Here is a 22,439-nt window from a genome sequence, read left to right on the forward strand (position 1 = left end):
GTGGGGAAATGGTCACTACCATATGGGTCTGTGCCCACACCCCACTCAAGGCATATAAAGAGAACTGCGGAACCAATCGCCAAGTCAAGATGCGAGTATGTATTGTGTCCTAAGTTATGGTATGTAGGCTGTTTTTTGTTGAAAAGGCATGCTCCGGAGGATGTAAGAAACTTCTCTATCAGGCGACCTCGGGCATCCGTTCTGGAGGAGCCCCAAAGAGAGTTGTGCGCATTAAGGTCGCCTGTTTGTATGTATGGTCCGGGCAGCTGGTTAACGAGTGCCTCGAAATCTGAGCTCAGAAGTGCAAAATCAGGAGAGATGTAAATGGAGCATACAGTGATCAACCTATTAAATATAATTGTACGGATCGCTACAGCCTCGAGGACAGTGTTTAAAGAGAGTGTGGCATGCTAATAATTTCCGGGCGATAATGGCCACACCTCCTGAAGAGTGGGTGGAGTCAACCCTGTCCTTTCTGAATACCATGTACCTATTTAAGAAATTTGTTTGTTTAGAATTGAGGTGGGTTTCCTGGAGACAAATGATACTTGGATGACTGGCATGCAGAATCTCATACACATCGTCAAGATTTTTAAGGAGGCCTCTGCAGTTCCATTGGATAATGTTTTGTGTTCCTATTATTTCAATTTCAGAATGACTGTAGTGTGTGTGTTCATGTGTCGTCTTTCGGGGCTGTTACTCTTGGATTGGGCTTTTTGGCCCTTTCTGTAGGCTCGGAAGTCGGTGGCCGCTTCTTGCGCTGCGTTGCAGGCAGGAACGGGCCGACATCCATCTCGTTGTTGGATGTCCGAGGGGTGCCCGACGGACCCGGCCCCCCGACTTGGCCCCCTTCGGGAGCCCTTCGTTTGACCCGCCACCGTAGGGGGCGCCAGAGGTGGCACGGGCGGTGCGGTGGCGGTGGGAGCCGGTGCGGGGCCCGTGGTGTCCATCACCTCGGTACCCTCCAACGCACTGGAGGACGGGGAGACAGAGGCGGGAGCGGCACCGGTCCCGACAGAAGTGGTTTGCGCCACAACCGCTGCTGCCTCAGCAAGCGGCGTGGTGCCGAGTTGGGCTGCGTGAGGCAACCCAGCGGGGCGCGGGGGCGAGACCAGGTCAGACTCGCTGAACTGGGTCCCTGTGGACACCAGACGCCGCTCGGCCCCCCGGCGAGCTGCGTCGGCGTACCTCCCCAGAGGCAAAGAGGCGAACCTCTTTCTCGCCTCTGGAAAGGTGATGTTCTCAGTGACCTTAATGTTTATGATCTTTTTTTCTAGTCGGAATTTTTCGCACTTGCGGGAGTATGCCGCATGCGGCCCCCCGCAGTTTACACAAGTGAGGGTTTCGGATGGGCAGTTCTCGCTAGGATGATTGTGCGCCGCGCATTTTGCACACGTCGTTCGGCCACGGCAAGAGTTCGTACCGTGCCCGAATCGCTGGCACTTAAAACAGCGCCGCGGGTTCGGGATGTACGGACGTATTGAGCACCGGATAAAACCTGCATATATATGTTGTGGGATAACTGCGCGGTCAAAGGTCAAGATGATGTGCTTGGTGGGAATCTCCTTGTCGTCTCTGCGGATGGTGATGCGTCTCACGGCAGTGACGCCCTGATCCTTCAAGCCGGCAAGGAGATCCACATCCGTTTCGTTCAGGAGGTCTGTCTCGGATATCACACCCTGCGAGCTGTTGAGGCTCCGATGGGGTGTGACCCTGATGTCGAGATCAGCCAGTCTAGTCTGAGCTAGAAGCTTTGCAGACTGCTGCTTGTCATTTATTTCAATTAGGAGTTCACCAGACCTGTGTTTTTTGCACTTATACGATTTTCCTACTATGGCTTCAAGATACTTGGCGATCAAGAAGACTGACTGAGATGCAAGAGCGTGGGTTGGATTGAGGGATTCCATGACAAGAAATCGAGAAAAATGATCCGGTTCAGGAAAGGTTAACGACGGCAATGGAGGAAAGGATACTTCGGTGCGGCCCCTTTTAAGGGACCGATCACGGTTGGGGGGGTTTTTGAAAATACCATACGGCATAGTATAAAAGCAGGGAGACGGGGGCACTTTCTCCTTTGACCTTACCCTGGTAGTCAAAGAGGTCCCGGAGCTCCACAGGGAGCCCGTCGGCCGGACCTTGACCAAGGCTCCGACGGCCACCGTTCACGGCTTCTAACCCTTCACCTTTCAACTTCTAGCCACGGTAGGTAACAGCTACAGTATGGGGGGCTCGGTGTACGCGGTGTCGCCACTCACCGTCACCAAGATTACTCAAGGTGCCCCGTGCGGGTCCCATCCTTTGTCTTTCCCACCACAACAAAAAAAGCCAGCGTGCGAGTGGCACGTTGATTAGTTCCGCGCTATCAGAGTAAGCTTTCTGGAACAAATGCTGTAGAATCGTTCTGCTAATGACAAAGGAATAAAACTGCGGGAAAAACGAGGTCGAAGGCAAAAGGAATGCTCGTCCGGTCTCCCTCTGGTGTTTGCACTCGTTTTCAGCATAGTTTTATTTCTTGGTCATTCATGAACCTACTAACCAACAACGAAGCCCTTTTATTCAACTATTGTTTGTACGAACGCAATAATCAACCTGTATAGTTGTGGCTGGCCAACATACTCCGCTTGTCGTGAATTTCTACAAAATCTCTGGAACCGTAACCTCATTCATCGGCACTAGTCGGATTCACAGGCGCAAATGAAGAAAAATGCAACAGGACCAGCGCTGACTCGCAACTAAGTCAGCGCCCGTCCTGTTGCTTCTTTATGTTCACAAAGGAGGCGAGGGCTTCAAGAAACGAGACATACGACAGAAAACGGACAGGATGGGCGCTTCCTGCTCGTTTCATTTTACACATGAACTACCGTTAAACGATGCGTTGCAATTTTTAGATATTAACTTAGTTTCAGCTGATGGCCTTCAGCTCCTCACACTCAAATACAGCAAATCGCGCAATTTCACGTTTACGGCTGGAGTCTGTTCTCACGAGGTCGCTTTCAGAAAACAGGCCAAGACTTCAAAAAAAAAAGGAAAACTTGGTTGCGGCTGGTTTTTTGTGCATGGTTATTACAGCGGTTGCTGAATCGCTGTAACAGAACATAAAAAGTGGTGGGAGAAAAAAGAGGGGCAGATTTGTAGCGCACGAAAATGAGGCCTGAAGTGGGCCCTCAAGTGCACATGAAGAAAGTGGTGAAAAGCACGGCATCTCCGTTGTCTTTTCTGCACCAAGGAAGCTTTCTGCCCTGTGCCCACGCGTTTCTGCCACGCAGAAGCAAGCATGCGAAAAGAAGCACACCAGGCCGTTTATGAAATGCTGCACCGGTGTGGTGTATAAGATTCCGCTTTCGTGTGGGGAGGCCGATATCGTCAAGAAGCGGGGGGGGGGGGCTTAATGATCGAGCACGGGAACATCAATTGGCAGCAAGAATTGGGGGGGACTGAGCCTGCAGATTGCGGAGACCTGTAATAATTGGGTTGCACGGCTAAGTGAAGTTACGATTTTGTACGAAGGCCACAAAGCAAAGATGCCTAAAATAATGGAAGTTTTTATATCAAGAAATATGGCAATGATCGTGTACGTGATACTTCAGTGGTTCTCTTTTCGTCGCAGTTAGAATTTTTACCTAGTATGACTCAGGGTACAGGCGGGTATTTTCGCGCGTATAATCCGCACCCCCACTTTCAGCCCGACCGGAAAAGAAAAAAAATCTGCAGAAATTTAGTAAATTATCTACTAATGCGTAGCATTCTTATGCCGCCTGTTTTGAGTATGAGTTTTTCCTAGCTAACGGTTTGCTTTTTACATCCTATCCGACCGATTCTCTCCATTTGCGTTACCGTAAGGATTCCATTTGGAACATTCGTGAAATCTTCATCATTATGGAAATGCAGGACGTTACATGGTTCGCCATTCTCCATAATTGTGTTATATGTTTGTTTCTTCTTCTTTTTAAAAATTTCGTTCGATCAATCATCTCCATTTACGCTATTAAAACGATTACAGGAGGAGCCCTAGCGAAATCTGCATTGTTGTGGAAATTGCGTGTGGTATACGTTTGCCATTTCCGTGATTGTTTATTATTTTTTTTTGTATTCCAGTTTCTCAAAAATTCGCCCGAACAATCAGCTCCATTTACGTTTTTACAAGGATTACATTTGGAACTTTCGCGAAATCTGCATTATTGTGGAAATGCAGGGCGTTACACGGCTCGCCATTTTCGGTAGTTACTTTATATTTTTCTTATTTTTTTTTTAGTTTCTCGAAATTTCGTTCGACCAATTATCTCCATTTTCGCTATTATAACTATTACAGGTTGAACTTTCGCGAAAGCGGCGTTATTGTGGAAATGGCTTGCGTTATACGTTTTGACATTTGCCGAATTTTTATGTTTTTCTTATTTTTTGTTTTGGAAATTTAGTTCACCCAATTATGTCCATTTACGCTATTATAACGATTACAGGTGGAACTTTTGCGAAAGCTGTATTATTTTGGAAATGCCATGGGGTATATGTGTTGTGATTTTCCACAATTTTTTAATATTTTTGTTCTTTTTATTTGTCAAAATTTCGTCCGAGCCATGATCTCCTTTACGTTACTATAAGGATTACACTTGCAACTTTCGCAAAATTTGTATTATTGTGGAAATACAAGGCGTTGTATGATTCGCCATTTCCCGTAGTTGTGTATTGGTTTTATGCTTTGTTTTTTCACAATTTTTCCTGCCAATTATTTCCATTTACGTTATACTAACGATTACATTTGGAATTTTTGTGCATCTGCATTATTGTGGAAATGTAGGGCGTTATACAGTTCGATATCTTCCGTATTTATTTTATATTTTTGTAATTTTTTTAATTTCAAAACTTCGTTCCACCCATTGTCTCCATCTACCCTATTATAACAATTGCAGTAAAATTTTTGCGAATCTGCCTCATTGTGGAAACGCAGGGCGTTACACTTTTCACCATTTTCCGTAGTTTTTATTATTTTTCTTATTTTCTGGTTTCTCAAAATTTCGTCCGACCATTTACGCCATTATAGCGATTCGAGGTGGAACTTCCTCGGTGTCTGCATTTTTGTGGAAATCAGGGCGCTACACGGTCCTGGCGGGGGTGAGGGGGGGGGAGTAGTCGGCAAAGGATGCTACGCATTCAAAATCCGCACGTATTTAGTGACCGCGCATTTGATACAGGAATGGCTGAACCAAAGCTACGGCTCAAGCAACACACTACATACAATGTAGATATTGATTGGTTGTAGGGTTTAACGCGCCGACGCAACGCAGGCGATGAGGCGCGCCGTAGTGGAGGGCTCCGGATTAATTTTGACCAAGGCGGACTTCTGGGCAAGTTGGTATTCCATTGCAAGACCGAAGCGCAAAACGTAACGAGGGACGACGAGAAGGCACAGGGACACGCGCTACTTCCAACTAAGATTTATTAGGAAAAGAAGGCATATATGTACACAGAAATTGTGCGCACACCGGTACATTCTTGAGGTCACGCCACGCAAACCCAAGACACGCATGATAAAATCGAAATACGATAAAACAACGATAAAACAAAATAACGAAAACCGAAAAAACGATGAAACTATATTTGTTGGACAGCTCGGAAGGGATGCATGCGTGAGCGAGCCATCTCTGACTCTATCACAAAATGAACTTTCGTGTCTGAACATACGGATCTGAATGCACGTGTCGCACAAGCTGCTGTCAAAAAAAATATATTTTTATCGTTTTTCCGGTTTTCGTTATTTTGTTTTATCGTTGTTTTATCGTATTCCGATTTTATCATGCGTGTCTTGGGTGTGCGTGGCGTGACCTCAAGAATGTACCGGTGTGCGCACGATTTCTGTGTACATATATGCCTTCTTTTCCTAATAAATCTCAGTTGGAAGTAGCTCGTGTCCCTGTGCCCTCTCGTCGTCCCTCGTTTACGTTTTGCGCTTCGAACGGTCTTGTAATTTTGACCACCTGGGGATTTTTAACGTGCGCCGAAATCTCGTACACACGGGCGTTTTTGCTTTTCGCCTCCATCAGAAAAGCGGCCGCCGCAGCCGGAAATCGAACCCGCGACCTCGTGCTCAGTACAATGTAGATAAATTTAGCGAGTATAATGCACTGACTGCAAGGCGAAAGTCACAATACACTAATAAAATTCAGTTGTTAGAGTGCGCTCGTTTTTGTTTTTTATTCCTTGTCCTTGTATGATTGTGCAATCGATTTATACCCCTGCTACACTAGCGTCCGAATGTCATTTGAAGCAGATAGCATTTGACTCAAATGCGAAGCTGTGCTGCTCCACTGCGTGTTGAAATGCCATTCGTCTCAAATGACATTCGAGCCAAATGAGCACGAATGGGGCGTTGAAATGGCATTTTCAGCACTCTCGCGCAAATGAAACGCCATTCGTCTCAAATGACATTGAGGGCAAGTGAGGACGAATGGGACGTTCAAATGGCATTTCTAGCACTTTCGCGCAAATGAAATGCCATTCGTCTCAAATGACATTGACGCCAAATGAGCACGAATGGGACCTTCAAATGGCATTTCTAGCACTCTCGCGCACAGCTTTCCAAGTCAGCACAAATACATTACTGGCGTACTTAAAACAAACAAAATATTCTTAATTGCGGGAATTCGCCTACTTCTCATTCACTTAAATTATGATATCAAGATGTAATGATTCCATACTCTCAGGCTAGTGCGAGCAAGCGACAAAGCAATGTGGCCAGACAGCACAAAACAGCACAAAAACCTCGACTTCCATTCATAATTAAGGAATAACCGTGTGAAAGCTTACAATATTTATATTTAGATATCATTTCATTGCCGAAGACTGCTGCTGAATTTGATAGTTGCGTGACTGCGTAAAAACAGAACTCGACATTAGCAGCGCCTGGCACCACGGCGAGCGATTGTTCAAACTTTCAAATGCCATCGAAATGGTAGTGGAGCACAGCGGATTCCGAATGGCATTCGAAGCCCCCATTTCAGTCAAATGACATTTGGTTGAAATGACATTCGGACCCCAGTGTAGCCGGGGTATTAGTTAGTGTTACTGTGTAGGAGCTTCACGGTACGACGCACATTGCCATGAAGCTGCGCTAAAGGAAAAACGTCGGTATTAAGAGCACCCTTACTTTGCCACTGAAATGTTCGCATTTTTGGTGTGGGTTATACCCGCGCAAATAGTAGTATCTATGCATTTTTTGTGATGGTTATTTGGGAGTAATGCCTTGAATAGCTCACACTGCGCATGCTCGGGTTTATTCCGCTATATATGCAAAGTAATAAATCAGTTGAAGCCCGTCCTGTCTGTTTTCTGTCGTGTGTCTTGTTTCTTGATGCGGTAGCCTCCTTTATGGCCACCATGAACCAAATTATAGCCGAGCAGCAAGTTTTATTTGCTTCTTTGCTGTCCTTCGCGCGTGCGCATTGTTATCATGCATGAACCGATAACAACTTGCCCTATTGTCCATCTGCATAACGCAACGAAGTTAATTGGAAATTAGCGTTTTCTGCGTTCACTCCACTACGCCACGCCTCGTCACGTCGCAATGAGACTGGGCTGCCGGGGCACAAGCGTAGCAGGCGGGATCAGCTGCGCATGGGCGTCGCAGGTGCGCTCACTCGGGGCCTCGCCGCTGTGTTGCCAGGTAAGAAGGCGAGCGGCTGCTTTGCCGGCTCTTTGCCGCTCGGTCTGGCAATGGATGGCGCCGGCAGGTCGCAAGACGACAGGCTGGGCAATTAGATGGGTGACAGGCTGGACGACAAGACGACAGGATGGAACATCCAGTAGATACAGCGGGGTGGCAAGCTTGGAGGTCTCAAGCCGTGACATTTCAAGCACCATGTGACTGTCGTCGTCAGCACTCAAGAACCATAAGGAGACACACCATTACATTTGAAATAGTGGCAAACTTTTATGAAACAGTGTGCGAAAAAACGATACCAAGCCCCCCCAGTTGGGATACTATGCCAAACCAAGCTAGTACAAAAAATTTGTGAGGTGTGCAAATTTACAGGTGTCACGTTTAAATTAAGTTGACAAGTGCTAAACCAGACGCATTGTCGCTTGCACTTCTTACCATGAACGCTCATCACCAACTAGACCAGCGGAAATTTTCACTTATTAAAAATATAATTTTGCTCGGTGATTGTTAATCGAGATACGGCTGTACGCCAAGAGTTTATGTGGTTTTGACTTGCAACTGTCCCACCTTTATTACGGCCTCTGATACGCCTAGCTTTGGGTATTCTAGTATTTTTCTGAAGTATTCAAAACCGAAGATTCCCTTCAGTTTTGCCTGTAACAAGCCACGCGATGGTCGCCTTACTTGTATGGACTGGAGCATGAGGTGCGGTTCCACGATGGCCCCGGGTTCAAGCCGTGCGTACTCGCTATGAACCAGTCGACGACGGCGAAGACTCCTGGAAGGTCGTAGTTGCCGAGTGCTTCTTGCGATGTCGGCAGTATGGCGCCCACGGAGTACCGCGGGTTCAGTACTTCGGCAAGCGTGCGGAACAGCGTCACGGTGTTATTGGGCCCCCTCGGGGCGCTCCAGGCGATGAAGATGCCATCGAACTCGAAGCGCTTCACCCAAGCCTTTACTTCATTGGTCAATTTGCTGAGAAGCTGGGAGCTTTCGGCCACGTCGGAGAGCCGCGCGTTCTCGTGAGGCGTCATTGCGCTGAGTACCAAGTGAACCTGCAGGGGGTACATTTGGCTCAGCGGACAAGAAAGTCTGGAAAAGCCTGTCGAATCATGATGCAAGGAAAGCAGTTATGTTGCGCCTTAAGCAAGCTACCTTTCGTAGATTTTATCGTCCAGTTGGTTTGTCGTTGTTTTTAGTATATTTATGATTAGTAGGGTTTCAATAGCTGAGAAGGATTTCTCAAAGAACCAAGAATCTGCACAAGCACAGAAACCAAGACTTCTAGCTTAATGCCGTATGGGAACAAAGTGCCAGAATAGCAGAGCCTGCAACACGCAGTCACGTTTGCTTTTCGGTCTCTGAACGGTTGCAATAACAGTCGCGAGTGGCAGACGCTTAATTATCTTGCTTACTCATTCTTCTCCCACATTTGTAATTTCCCTCGCCAAATGCTTACCTCATCCACGGTCCTCAGTGATTATGCAAGATTCCATTCTTAGTATACCCGCTCGTGTAATCATTCGGAACTATGATTGCCGATGTAGTATAAAAGAAATAAAACGCGATGTTCGCTAAAACGGCGAAATTTGCCGCGTGACCGCTCTTCTATGTCGAGTGCACAACTACGTTACACTGACAGCCTATCCCCTCTGACCTTCGTAGCTCAAAGCTTGTCAGGGTGTCCGAACGCAACTGAAACTGGAACCGAGAAACGAAAAAAAAAAAGAACGATATGATAAGCTGTAACGAAAACGGAAGCGGAATCTTAGCTATTATTTCGTTCAAGACCTAAACTGAAAAAAAAAATTCTTTTGGTTTTCAGTTCCGGTAGAAAGTTAAGGTGTTTGAGCAGCGATATGCGAGATTGCTGCGGTTCCCTTGAATAAAATGGCCTCGCTTGCGCCCTCTTCCCTTCGGCAGGCTGCTGTCTGCGTCAATCACCGCGTGCAGCTGGCTGCGAAGGCTGTATACTGATTTTGGCTGCTGGCTGTATACTTATTTTTGTGTAATGCATACAATTTGTATACATTATGTATTGATTGATTGTGAGGTTTAACGCGCCGACGCAACGCAGGCGATGAGGCCCGCCGTAGTGGAGGGCTCCGGATTAATTTTGACCACCTGGGGATCTTTAACGTGCACCGAAATCTCGTACACACGGGCGTTTTTGCTTTTCGCCTCCATCAGAAAAGCGGCCGCCGCGGCCGGGAATCGAACCCGCGACCTCGTGCTCAGCAGCGCAACGCCTTAGCCACTGAGCCACCGCGGCGGGTATACAATGTATATCAGTACACTCTTGTGTACTGATTTTTAACACACTTTTATATGCCCTCACGCATTGTTGTGAGGGTTGTTATGCATGAATAAACACAAAAAGTTACAAGCACGGTATTAAAAACAAAAACGAAAATACTATGTTTATCGATATTACCGCAGCTTACAACGATTGCAGCGCAAGCAGATTACAGGGGCAAACTCAATGAAAACAGCTACACGTCATGTCGCGCTATATGCCGCTCTATATGTCTCGGTTATATGCAAGCTCTGCCAAGGTGCAGCGGAAAACATTTCATAATGGGCGGGACAAGAGTGTCGGGTAGGGAATTCCGCTCATCTATAGTATTTATAGATAAATTTTTGATTCCGCCAACGAAAGTGCGCTACAATCTGACTTAAATAAGATTCCTACGTGGTGCGATGCATGGCTAATGAAGCTGACCAGAAATAAATGCAAAGTAGTGCGGCTGATCCGCCAAAAACATATTCTACAGCGTGCACTTACATACTCAACCACGACCCTCTAACCAAAGTTTCATGTTACAAATATCTTGGCATGTACATCTCGGATAACCTTTCTTGGCAAACACACAACGAACATATCACAAGTGACGCTAACTGCATGCTCGGTTTTTGACGGCGAAATTTTCCTCTTGCTTCAACACATATAAAACTCGTTTTATATAAAACTTTAGTTCAGCCAAAGCTCGAGTATGCGTCGTCGATCTGGGACCTGCAACTCGCTACTTCATGATATTGAAGCCGTCCAGAATCGTTCCGCACGCTTCATATTATCTAACTATTTTCGTACGGCTATCGTCACTTCCATGAAATCTACCCTTAACCTAATTTATCTGTCTGTTCGCAGGAAAATATCACGACTTTGTCATTTTAATAAAATTTATCACACCAAGTTAACGCTCAAAGATTTGATGCTTTTTCCTCCCACTTATCACTCGACAAGAAACGATCATCAGTTCAAGGTTGGCGTCCCCAGCAGCCGCACAAACTATTATTTCCACTCATTCGTTCCTAAAACCAGCTCTCACTGGAATCACCTCCCCACATGCATTGCTTCAATAATTATTCCAGTCAATTTTAAGGTAGCTATAAGTGGCCATATTACCCGAACTTTCTTTCTCATACTGTTTTTCCATAAATTCCGCGGTTTTTTGTAAATCCTGGGTGTTGTTCCCGAGTATGGCGAAGGTTTTAGGAACCTTCTGATTTTTCCTTTCCTGTTATTGTTTATATTTCCAGTTGATGTGTATATTGCAAATATGGAAATATGTTTCTTATGTGAAACCAAACTCCTGCTGCATTGCCTCTAGAGTGTTGTTGAACCCCCCCCCCCTCCTCTCTGTAATGCCAATGTGCCTTGAGAGTACATAACTAAATAAATACATAAATAAAATAAATAGATCTTGCCGCTGAGATTGTGGATGTGCGCTATTCACCAATGTGAGTATTCACCAATTTTGTGGATATATACGCGGCGGGGCGAACGTACTGCCTTTATCCGTTGCTGCCTCCTCACACATAATCTGTTGTGTCTGTTGCGTACCTGAGGAAGTTCGGCCACATTCGCATTGAAGACCGAAGAAATAGCAGCGCCAGTGGTCGTCACTGGCCTCACATTCAGATCTTCCCATCCTACCGGTATATCGAACACAGACGCCATTGAACGAACGCCGCCATTCTCAACTAGGATACCACCTGCACGTCATCCATGGCTGCCCAAAACAGGATGGTTACATTAATGAGACACGAAATGTATGCGATGATGACTGGCGCGTGCCCGCAGGACCTCGCAACTTTCAATCACCCTTCTTGCCCTCCGCTCCGCTTTGCTGCGCCGCGTTCTGAGCTACGCCAGGTAAAGATGGAGCTTGAGCTGAAACATTCGACGCCCTTTTGTAGTGTGAGAAACAGCGTTTTAAATTTGTAACGCAATATAGCATAACTATACTATTACACAGCGCATAGCACCATTCTAAACTTACTACTTTCTCCAACTTATTACTGTCTCCAATTTATTACTAACAATTCTAACAATACCAACTAACAATACTAACAATTTATTACTAACCAAGGCAGCATACGGAAGGATTGAGCTTACGCGTACACCGCGCTGGTTTTCGGGAGGTGTGGGGGGTTCGCACCTAACAATTGTACACCTCATTCCAATGAAGCGCCGCAAACCAAATCGTGCTCGACGATTTTTCATCCACGACAGCGCCTCAAAGTAAACTACGTGACGGATTGAGGGCTACCGCCATGTATTTTCTGGAGACCTGGGTGGAAACTTAGATCGTCATGTGCAGCTTCTCCATCGAGAAATAGACGACAAAAAGTGCATACGTGTCCTAAAATTTTAATTTGACCATGATTTTAGGCTAGCTTAAGGTATTTAGCGGTCTTCGTTTTGACAAGAAAAGTTATATGCGCTGGTATGCTTTAAAAAAACGCCATAATTTAAAATTTGTCCGAATTTTCTTTTTGCGCGCTAACACGAGCCGTTACTACCATTACGAACCATTATTTGTCTGTTTCAGAGCAGAACCGTAAAGGAACTGTTATTTATTGAACGAAACGGAAACCGGTACGAAAACATTTTGCTCCGACACCTTATGCTTGTCACCTCGGCTACACAATAAAACTCAGCTTCAAGTGTACCTATAAGAAAATACTGCTCTTCATTTCGGCGGCTGTACTTCCCGCCGTATCTTAGTGCGATCAGGTTACTCAGGGCATTGCTCCCGTACGAAAGCACGAAATATTCCGTAAGAGACTTAATGAGCCTTGTTCCAATTTTATTTAGATCTGCACTGTAAACGCTAGTCATATTTAAACATAGTAGAACCGTGGGCCTGAAAATTAATGTGCAGAAAACTAAAGTAATGATCAATAACCTCGGGACAGCACAGCGGTTTGAGATAGGTGGCGAGGCAGTGGAAGTGGTAAGCGAATACTACCTATATCTACTTAGGCGAAGTTGTGACCCCGGATCCCAACCATGCGGCAGAGATAATTAGAAGGATAAAAATGGGGTGGAGTGCATTCGGCAGGCATTCTAAGATAATGAATGGCAGCCTACCATTGTCCCTGAAGAAGAAAGTGTATGACAGCTGCATCTTACCGGTACTCACCTACGGGGTGGAAACTTGGAGGCTCACCAAGATGGTTCAACTTAAATTGAGAACGACTCAGCGGGCAATGGAGCGGATGATGATAGGTGTAACATTAAGGGATAAGAAGAGAGCGGAGTGGGTCAGGGAACAAAGGTGTGTAAAGGACATATTAGTAAAACTTAAGAAGAAATGGACGTGGGCAGGGCATGTAATGCGAAGGCAAGATAACCGTTGGTCATTAAGGGTAACAGAGAGGATCCCTAGAGAAGGCAAGCGTTGCAGGGGGCGGCAGAAAGTTAGATGGGCAGATGAGATCAAGAAGTTTGCGGGGATAAATTGGTCACAGTTAGCACAGGCCCGGGGTAAATGGAGATTAATGGGAGAGGCCTTTGCCCTGCAGTGGGCGTAGATAGGCTGGTGATAATGGTGATGTATCTCACACATCATTATAGCAAAGCTGTGTGCCTCTACCCCCCCCCCCCCCCCCCGGTTTCATCGTTGTTGGAAAAACCGATCTCCGTCAGCAAACACTGAAGGCGCCAAGGCCTAAGACGCCAAGCGCATGCGTCAGGCTAACCAGGCATTCAGCATCAAGCTCACAAGTCGTTTAAAGATATCATAAAACAAGGTTAGAACCTGCATTATGGATGATAATGCGCCTGTGAACAATGAACCACCCCGAGTTCCTCGTAAAAGTTATGTTTGCAGATTATCTTTCATGGTTAGGAAGGAACAGTGTCACAAAATAGAACAGGTCTTGCCCAGCACGCCGACCGCATGTATCAGGCTAGGCAGGACCCAGCATTTGCCTCCAGGAAGCCGAACGTGGTGTCAGTAGATAAGGTACCGCAACTGAGGTACGCAAGTCAGCAACAGCGGCCACTTCGTCGTTCATCAGTGCTGCGAGATAAGCATTTACGGCATTGCCGTTAACGTCGTTCGACCGGGTGGTTTGTTAACAACACTACCGAAGATGCAGCACAACGGCATCTTTGGACCCACTTCTGCTACTGACATGCTGTTGCACGCGTTATCTTTGATTCGCATTCGGAAGGATGTCAGTCGCGCTCGGCTGCAGAGCATTCCGTAAGAGCATTTCGTATGGAGGAATCCCTCACGGAGTACAAGCTGAGCCTCCAGAGTTGAGCGACTACAACGCATAAACAACAAAATGTTTGGCGCCCATGAACTGTCGCAGCGTAAACAGATGTCACGCAATGCGAACTGACCAACGATCACGGAGGCGGCACGGAACAATAGGAGAAAAGAGTGGCGGTACTACGTAACCTTATCTAGTCACACTAGCCGAGCGCAAGCGACAAGCCCGCCGATACGACAAGAAACATTTCATACCCTCCTCCATCACCATTTGAAGTGGCTGAGAACAGCTTTGCTGGACATCCACTTTCGCAGGGTGGGAGGGCGACCAATTCGTTCAAGTCGTTGCATCGTACATTGGTTTGCTTCTTTGTGCGATTGTCCGGGTCGTAAGACTCGCATGCCGGTAGCATAAGATGGCGCATAACACAAACGTCGGCACACAGCGCTGGTGCGTTTCAGCCCTTCTTCGCTCTCGCGCCACACACTGTTTCCTGTTACTACGATTGCCAGGGGTATTTATCCGTACTTTTGCCACAGCAAAGTGCAAACGAAAATGTTTCAACAGCTTAGGGTTTTTTCGTGCCTCGTCCTGTGTGTTTTGTATATTCCCTCCTTTTTGTTATGTGCAGCCTTTCTTACTCCACCTTCGAGGTGGAGCATTGTAAGACGGAGCCTGTAAGGTATTTGCGAATGAATAAATGAATCTAAGGCGTTCTGCTGCTCAGCACGAGGACGCGGGATCGATTTCCGGCCTCGGCGGCCGCTTTTCTAATGGACGCGAAAAGGAAAAGCGCCCGTGTGTACGAGATTTGCGCGCAATTCGGAGATGTGGCGCACTACGGCGCGCCACATCGCCTGCATTGCGTCGGCGCATTAAACCCCACAATCAATCAATATTAAGAGGCAAAGCTTTGGATAAGGTAGCGGCCTCAGTCCGGGGCCAAACGTCTACACGGAGGCGGGCCCCCAGCAGTCCTGACGTCAGGCTTGACTTCCGTCGGCCCCTCACGAAGCGACGCGTTGTCGAAACGTTGGCACCACCGGACTCAGGCTGCTACCTTGTGCAAAGTTATATCTTTTGTTTGCCTACCATCTTCCACGCTTTATTGCTCTCTCTCGTCTTCTTCCCCACTCTCTTTATGAAATATATAAACGCATAAACAAAAATAAGTAACGGTTCACTGCACAACGACGGGCCAACCTCAAAGGTAGGTGTAGCATTTGTTTTAACGCGGTGACTGGATGGCAAACGGCATTTGAGGCGCCACCCTGCACGCTCTAGTAGATTTGAGCGGCCTTCACAGACTTTATTTATTACGGAAGGCAGTGCGTGAGCACTCGCTGAGTATCAATGAAATATCGTTGGAGTGAAACACATTTCAGCGCGAAGATGGACGAAGATATCTTGGTCTATCCTCGGGCTGAAATGCGTCCTCCAACTGAGCCCAACGGCTTCTTGTTCTCGTTCAAGTGGTTCATTCCAACACAAGCTCGGTTATAGCACGTCGCGGCAGCTCACCTTGATGGCCATGAATCGCCGCTTGAGGTCGGCGACACTTTCGAGCCCCTTGCAGGTGTAGTCGAACACCTCGGCGCGTGACTCGAGCTCGATGGCGTTGCTGAGGGACACGGACCAGTAGAGGACGTGGCCGCACAGCAGGCCGGGGATCTTACCCAGGGGGAAGCGCCAGGCTGCACCAGGCGAGGATTTTCTGCTACGATTTTGCTGCTACGCATGATTCATTCGGCATTTTTTAAGGTTACAAACCGGCTGTTTCTCTGCTAAGGTTCTTTCTTCGTTCTCATTTCGTATACGATGTGTATCGCAACGTGTTGGTGAGCCCCTTTACGAATGAGCGGTATTGTAGCGACAAAGTATTGCAAGACCGTCTACTGGAGGTACGACCACCGTGGATGCAGAGCATTGCCGATAAAGCATCTTTCCAGAGTTTGGAAAAAAATTGTTCACGTTCACACTTCTAAGCTGACTTCTCTGAGCGAAAGCAAAGATTATGCACATATTACTTCGTGCAGGTTTACCTTTGCTGTAGATTTGGCAGCTTGCCGTCCAATTATAGCTTCTGGATGATTGGGTACATCTTTTCGCTTGCGCTGTAGAGACAGACCGGCCGGCGCGACATATATAGATGGCGAGAATTAAAAATTGGCCGCGTATCTGCTCCTTTCGTTGCAAATGTCGTCAAAAGACGGTAGTCTTTGTAGGAATTTGCCAAGGAAATGCCCCCTTTCGCTTTCCCGCTCAGCTCTCATGCTGTTCCTGTTCCGTCGCGCTCATCCCAAAGTAAACACACTAAGGGTTTGCTCAATGCGATATGAATTTACCGCGTTCCACTGCTACAGGCGGGGTTCCTCAATGCCAGCGCTGCAGTACGGGGGAGACGCGCGTGAATTCAGGCGGCAGACTACAAGGTTTATAGAACCGCGTGGCCGTGCTCCACGTGCGTTCCAAGCAGAACGTAGAAACTAGCTAGTAGAAGCTATCGTTGCTGTTGCCGCGTGATTTTTCACATGCCGCCAGGAGGCGGCAGTTTTCTGCAGTAGATGCTATCGAAAAACCAAGCACCCAGGAAGTTTTAAATAAAAGAACGCTGTAAATATCTCTTGTGTACTGATTTCCGGTCTTATATTTGCGTAATGCCTTGTTTTTGTTCAACAAAGATGACAAGTATGAACGTATAAACCGGGCTTACACGTTTACTTTTGGCTGTGAGTATATAAGACTATTGCGCAGAAAGCATTTTACTTTGGCCGGGTGGCTGAATCGAGCTACAGACAGACAGACGGACAGACAGACAGACAGACATACAGACAGACCAAAATTTCTGGGTTTAAGTAGCCCAAGAAAGACTGTCGTCTTTAAAAGCCGGCAAAGCCACGTCTGCGTGCTTCTCTTGCCGCCACTCCTGTAAACTCGTTCAGCGAAGTCCGTATATTATACGTTAAACCGTTAAATGCTCGCCTATCACGTGGTGCGCTTGCGCTGAACCACAAGCGCAGAAGGCCTTGCCAGCGGTGGGCGATGAATCGCAGCCTAAGCATTCGTTTCACCCTCGCTACAGTCACACGGCATTGCAGCAGTGGAGCTCCGAGCCAGCGAAGCGATAAGAAAAAAAAGGCATAGCTTGCGCGACGTACGACGCGAATAATAACCTTGAAAGATGGAAAGCTGTGTGAAGCTTTACCTCTAAAATACCAAAAAAAAAGGCGATGCAAACACTAAGAGAGTAAAGCAACACAAGCAGCGTTTACATGAATTCGACTAGTGGCGCATCGCATCACATCGCATCCACTTTCTAGCGCATCGCATCCATGTAAACGGGGCTAATGCGCCAGTAGAGCGCGCCATTAATGCGCCAGAGAGGGGTGGATTGAGACGCGTAAGTCGACTTTCGAAAGGCATGTAAACGCGAGCGCATCGCCTTAGGAATCATGTCGGCAACAACAGTACGGCCTCAAACCGCAGCTTTGTATTTACAAATATCTTTTTCGGGTTTGAGACGCCAAACAATGCAAGAAGAGAAGAAAACAAAACTGTTGTTGAATCCGCTGTCATAACAATAGGTAAAACACGAAAGGGAAATGCCCAGTGAAATCTGCAGTTGAGCATGATTTGCGGGTCGGCGGCTGTCTTGCGGGGGTGCCTGGCGAGAGACGTCCTGCTAGTGGGTCGCTTCGGCAAAGGAGTACTGTCGTCATTTCGGGGACGGACATGGCGTCAGTGAAATGTCGGTGTATCCTAGCATAAATCACTTTCGTGTTAAAATATAAAACCCGAAAACGAACAACCCGAAGTATAAAGTACTCTTTAGTACTAAAGGTTGCTTCCCCGCAAGGAGGCCCTGTGTACCGGGGTGCCCAATTTACAGCCGGCTTGCGTCATTGTACTGGCGTCACTCCCGTGACAGATATATCCGTCATTCCCGTGACGGATATATAAGTGAAATCTTCGTGAATCCCGGAACAGAACCTTTCGTGTTAAAAGGGGAACCACCCGCACCTGAAGCAGCGGAAGAGCCAGAACTCCGTTTTGCTTTCTATGCGCGGCACCTTATGGCGCACCAGGGGTAATGCGCTTCTTGTATACTCTAGCGCATCGCGTTACTCGTGATGCGCTAGGAAATATGACGCGCTACTGTCGCATTCTGCCACATTCTGTCGCCTCCATGTAAACGCGGCTACAGGCTCGACAAGAAATGAAGTAATGACAGTTATCCATTGAACAGCCAGCCGCCAACGCATGCACAATGCTTTTCAGGAAGTACAAAACTTTTCGACAAATCTTTAGTTTGGTCTACGTTTAAAGCCTTAGGCTTCAAGCCCAGACTTCCAGGTAGTGAATCTCTTTGTAACTCAGGGAGATATAGTAACTCGTGTAATTTGCTTCCTGCCTGTAAGCGATATGAAACGTTTGCAGTATTTCTCTTTCAGTTACAGTTCTGCCTTTGGCAAAAATAGTCTCATTTTCAAAAGGTGACGCGTCTGACGACAAGGAAGAGGGACATCGCCACCTGCTTGAGAATTGCTTCGTGACGCATCGGCCTGTGTGGTCGGTTTTACGCACGCGCACATCACTGGTCGCTTCTGTATGCACGCACGCAGGCCTCAGGCTCTCACCGTTAGCAAACCAGTTCTAATGGAAGGGGGGGGGTTCAACGTTCAGTCTCACGGCCAGATACGGCCTGAATGCTGTCCTATGTGGTCGAGCGGTTGGAGTTGGAGCGTTAAACAGGCAGTTAATATGCTTACGACGCGGGAGCAAAATAGACAGCCTTATGTTTGTTGTCCCCTAGAATAAAACTGTAGCCCCTCCAAGCTTCACTCCTCTAATAAGCTAGGAAGTGTGCCTAATTGCGAATTACAAACAAACGCGTTTTTTTCTGGCACTCTTTGCGCTGCGGCCAGCTTCGCTGGTCCTCCTTCTCAGCAGAATGGAAGGGCACTGATTTTTGAAGTGCTCTCTTGAATATACAGTGCAGTTACTGTTATATTTACTTAGAATGGTTCAATCAAACGGAAGAGAAATGTTTTTGTTCTACGTGAGTAAATCCACAAAACGCATACTTGAAAAGCCTGAAAAGTTAAAAAAAAAACTATAAAGTCACTCACCGCTCGGTCTGTAGTGGCCCGAGGCGTTGAAGAGGCACATCACCTGACTGACCATCATGCGGTAGCTGCCCGTGTGCACGTTCTCGGTCGGGAACATCTCGCCGCAGCCGCCGCCCTGCGAAGGCTTCAGCTTGGCACACGCCAAACCCTGACGGCCTTGCATCTCTGTCGAGGGTGCAAGTTTGGCTTGCGTGGCTTCAATAAATCAGAGCACTGTCTTTACTGCTAGTGGCAGCAGAAGCAGACACAAGTCTATTTTCCTGATGGTTTTCTACCAGCAGCAGCCATATAACGGTGTACGCCTTTTGCAGTTTCCCCGCAACACTTCCGATAAATGCTTTCGCTCTTTTCCTCGTGCTTCGAAGCACTTGGACACCAGTAGGAACAAAAAATTGCCGGCGGCTCACGGAATAAAAATCACAGGTGAAAGAATGGTCAGACACGGCGTATATTTTTTAGCCACACCACTCCAAGCAACTAAACTCGTGGCGTGGCTACCAGTGTGCACATAGTTCGCTGCAGAGGAAACCCTAGAAAGATTTGACGCAAAGTATAAGTAGAACGCTGTGTCTAAAGGTACGTCGGACGTACCCGCAAGATTTCTTAAAGATACGTCGGACGTACAGGGCTCAGAGTGGCTCGAAATTGGCGTTGCTCGAAACTAGCGTGGTATCTCGAACCATCGACGGCAAAACCATGCATCAAGAATCTAACGATGCCTAACCTGACGCAGAATGTATTTTTTTTTTCTCGTGTTCTCTAGTTGGACCTTATTTGAAGGGGCGGTTAGATCCTTCGCTGAGGTCAGAGATCGGATGCGGACCACGACGGGTTCTCGCAAGAGGGAAACAAAATCATGTGCGACGCGAGTATTTTTCTTTTTTTCCCCCTCATATGTTTCCGTTTAAAACCCTAACCACATGGACGCGAAATCACGCGTCACGCGAGCGTCGGCGTCGTTCGGCGTCAACGCGCGGGCCCGCAGGAGACCGGCGAAGTCGCGCGCCAGTCGCTGCGTCGGCGGGCGTTGGTGGACACGTATGCCATCCTGTTTAAGTCGTTTATGAGCAGTTATTGTCGCTTCTTGAACTGCAATTATCAAGACTTTAGCTTTAGCAAAAAAAAAACACTTGGCGTCTTTATTTATTGCTAAGTATGTTGGCGGGCAAATATTGAAATGCTGCGAAATGTATCTCGAGCCATCACGGTCAAATCAGAACAAAATAAGATAGAATGATAAACGAAGACGCACCTCGCACAACTGCTTTAGTTGCTACTTGATTTAAAGGGGCCCTGAAAGGCATTTTGAGCACACTAAATGAACTAGCGCAATCGCTAGATTGGGTCGCCAACGTCACCTGTGCCAAGTATTACTCTTTTACGCGCAGCGGAAAGCTCACACTTTTGTTGCAAAGTTTGTCGCTTTTTTCTCACCCTTTCCTTCGTGTTTTTGGACGCCGCCATCTTCACATGTCTACATCATCGATTCCCAGATGTTCGTCATGAGCTAGACATCCTGCTATTGGGCGGCTTTTTCACGCACTTCCGGCAAAGAGATGAGTCGTCTGCTCAGCGTCGGCTCGCCGGCTGATCTGCCAGCGGAGTGCCGGAGTGCTTTGACATTTTACGACAAACGAAACAAGTGTAAACAAACGCTTAACCGTTTGTATTGAATGCAACACGGCCATAACACGACGTGGATTTTATCTTACGTGAGTACGTACCATAAAGACAGTCCCGTGGCACTTCTTTGGTGCAATCGCAGAGAACGCCCTGAGCCGAATGCCCGGGTTTGACGCGTACATTTTATTCAACTTCAAAACAATCCAGAGATGCGTTTCGAACGAACGCAACGTCACAACATGCGTTGCAAGTCTGAACCGGGATTGACAGACGATGAGTTGCCTCCTCCTGCCCGTCGTAAATACGGCACTCACCTCACACCCGGTTTGCGGGGACGAGCAGCAAGTCACAACTCTGGCGCGCAAGCGAGAAGGCTTTTAGCCAGGCACACTACACATACCCCATGCGAGGTTGAGTGGTACGTCGTTCGAGAAAGATAATCCAGACCATGGGAAGCACTATCCACCCGCAGAAGTACAATGTCGCATTTCATCGCGAAACGAACGCGTCCACAACACACAGGAGGCGATGCACACACACACACACAGCTTCGGTCGCTGCATTGGCTTAGCTGCAAGCTTCGTTCGGACAATCAGCGATGCTATGACGATACAGAGCTGCGTGAGGACGACGTGCTAACCACTTCACGTATTTAAAAACACAGGGGCAAAGAACTAGGTTCATCGGAAGCAAAAAATCTTTCCTCCATTATAGTGCCTGAAACATACTGGCTAGTGTGCCGAGGGCGGGCTCCAGGCGGGCGCCGGGAGCGATGTACGCGGCCGTCTGCCGCTTGGGGCGCTGCCGTGCGGGAGTGTGCGCGTTCATCCGGCCCGAGCAGATCGCGCGGTTACCTCCGAGCTGCGTAGCAGACGGCAGCGGCAGAACTTTCCATTCCCGCTTGCGACGAAAGCGAGCGAAAGCGACGGGAATTCTGTCGCGCAACCAAAATTTGTCCCGACCATTCGACAAAAACGATCGTCGCGCGACAAAGCGACGGAATTCCTGCCGCTCTCACTCGCTTTCGTCGCAAGTGCGAACGGGCCTTTATGCGCAATCTCCGCCCCACATAAAACAAGCTCTTGCTTGTCGCCTGAGCATACGGTTGATATCTGACTACGTTACACTGTGCTTGCCAGTGTATTTAAACGATGTCACTAGGTTTGAAACGTACGCGCTCGGCGTGCAGCTTTGTAAACGCAAGCGGTTTCACATACGCACGCTATTTTGCTGCTAATAGAGTTTTAGTACAGCGTTTGTGGCCTTTGCATACGCTAAACGCTAAATTTTTGCGTCCCGCTACGTGACACCGCGATGGGAGTTTTAGTAGAGCGTCTCATCAGTTTTGCGTAGCGACACACTAATGCATACGGCGCCATCTGTCAAATGTTTTCCGAAATGTCTCGCCGGCTGATCTGCTAGCGGAGTGCCGGAGTGTTTGGACATTTTACGACTATCCAAACAAGTGCAAACAAACGCTTTCCAGTCAGTGTTGAATGCAACACATGGGTGCAGCTTGTCAG

The 22,439-nt window shown here is 47.5% G+C and overlaps 1 protein-coding gene across 1 annotated transcript in view; it reads right to left on the bottom strand.

The window, feature by feature from the left end:
* Window positions 1-22,439, bottom strand: part of LOC144158089 (chitinase-3-like protein 1) — a 42,708-nt gene that overhangs the window by 14,694 nt on the left and 5,575 nt on the right. Inside the window, exons 3-5 of the mRNA XM_077688747.1 lie at window positions 19,294-19,423; window positions 15,686-15,858; window positions 8,339-8,709 (exon numbers count right to left, since the gene is read on the bottom strand). Coding sequence (XP_077544873.1) covers window positions 8,339-8,709; window positions 15,686-15,858; window positions 19,294-19,423 — 674 coding nt within the window. The remainder of the gene's footprint in view (window positions 1-8,338; window positions 8,710-15,685; window positions 15,859-19,293; window positions 19,424-22,439) is intronic.

The sequence above is a fragment of the Haemaphysalis longicornis genome, unplaced genomic scaffold, assembly GCF_048455015.1.
Source record: "Haemaphysalis longicornis isolate Haplotype H1 unplaced genomic scaffold, Haemaphysalis longicornis Haplotype H1 scaffold_10, whole genome shotgun sequence".
In the NCBI taxonomy this organism is placed as follows: domain Eukaryota; kingdom Metazoa; phylum Arthropoda; class Arachnida; order Ixodida; family Ixodidae; genus Haemaphysalis; species Haemaphysalis longicornis.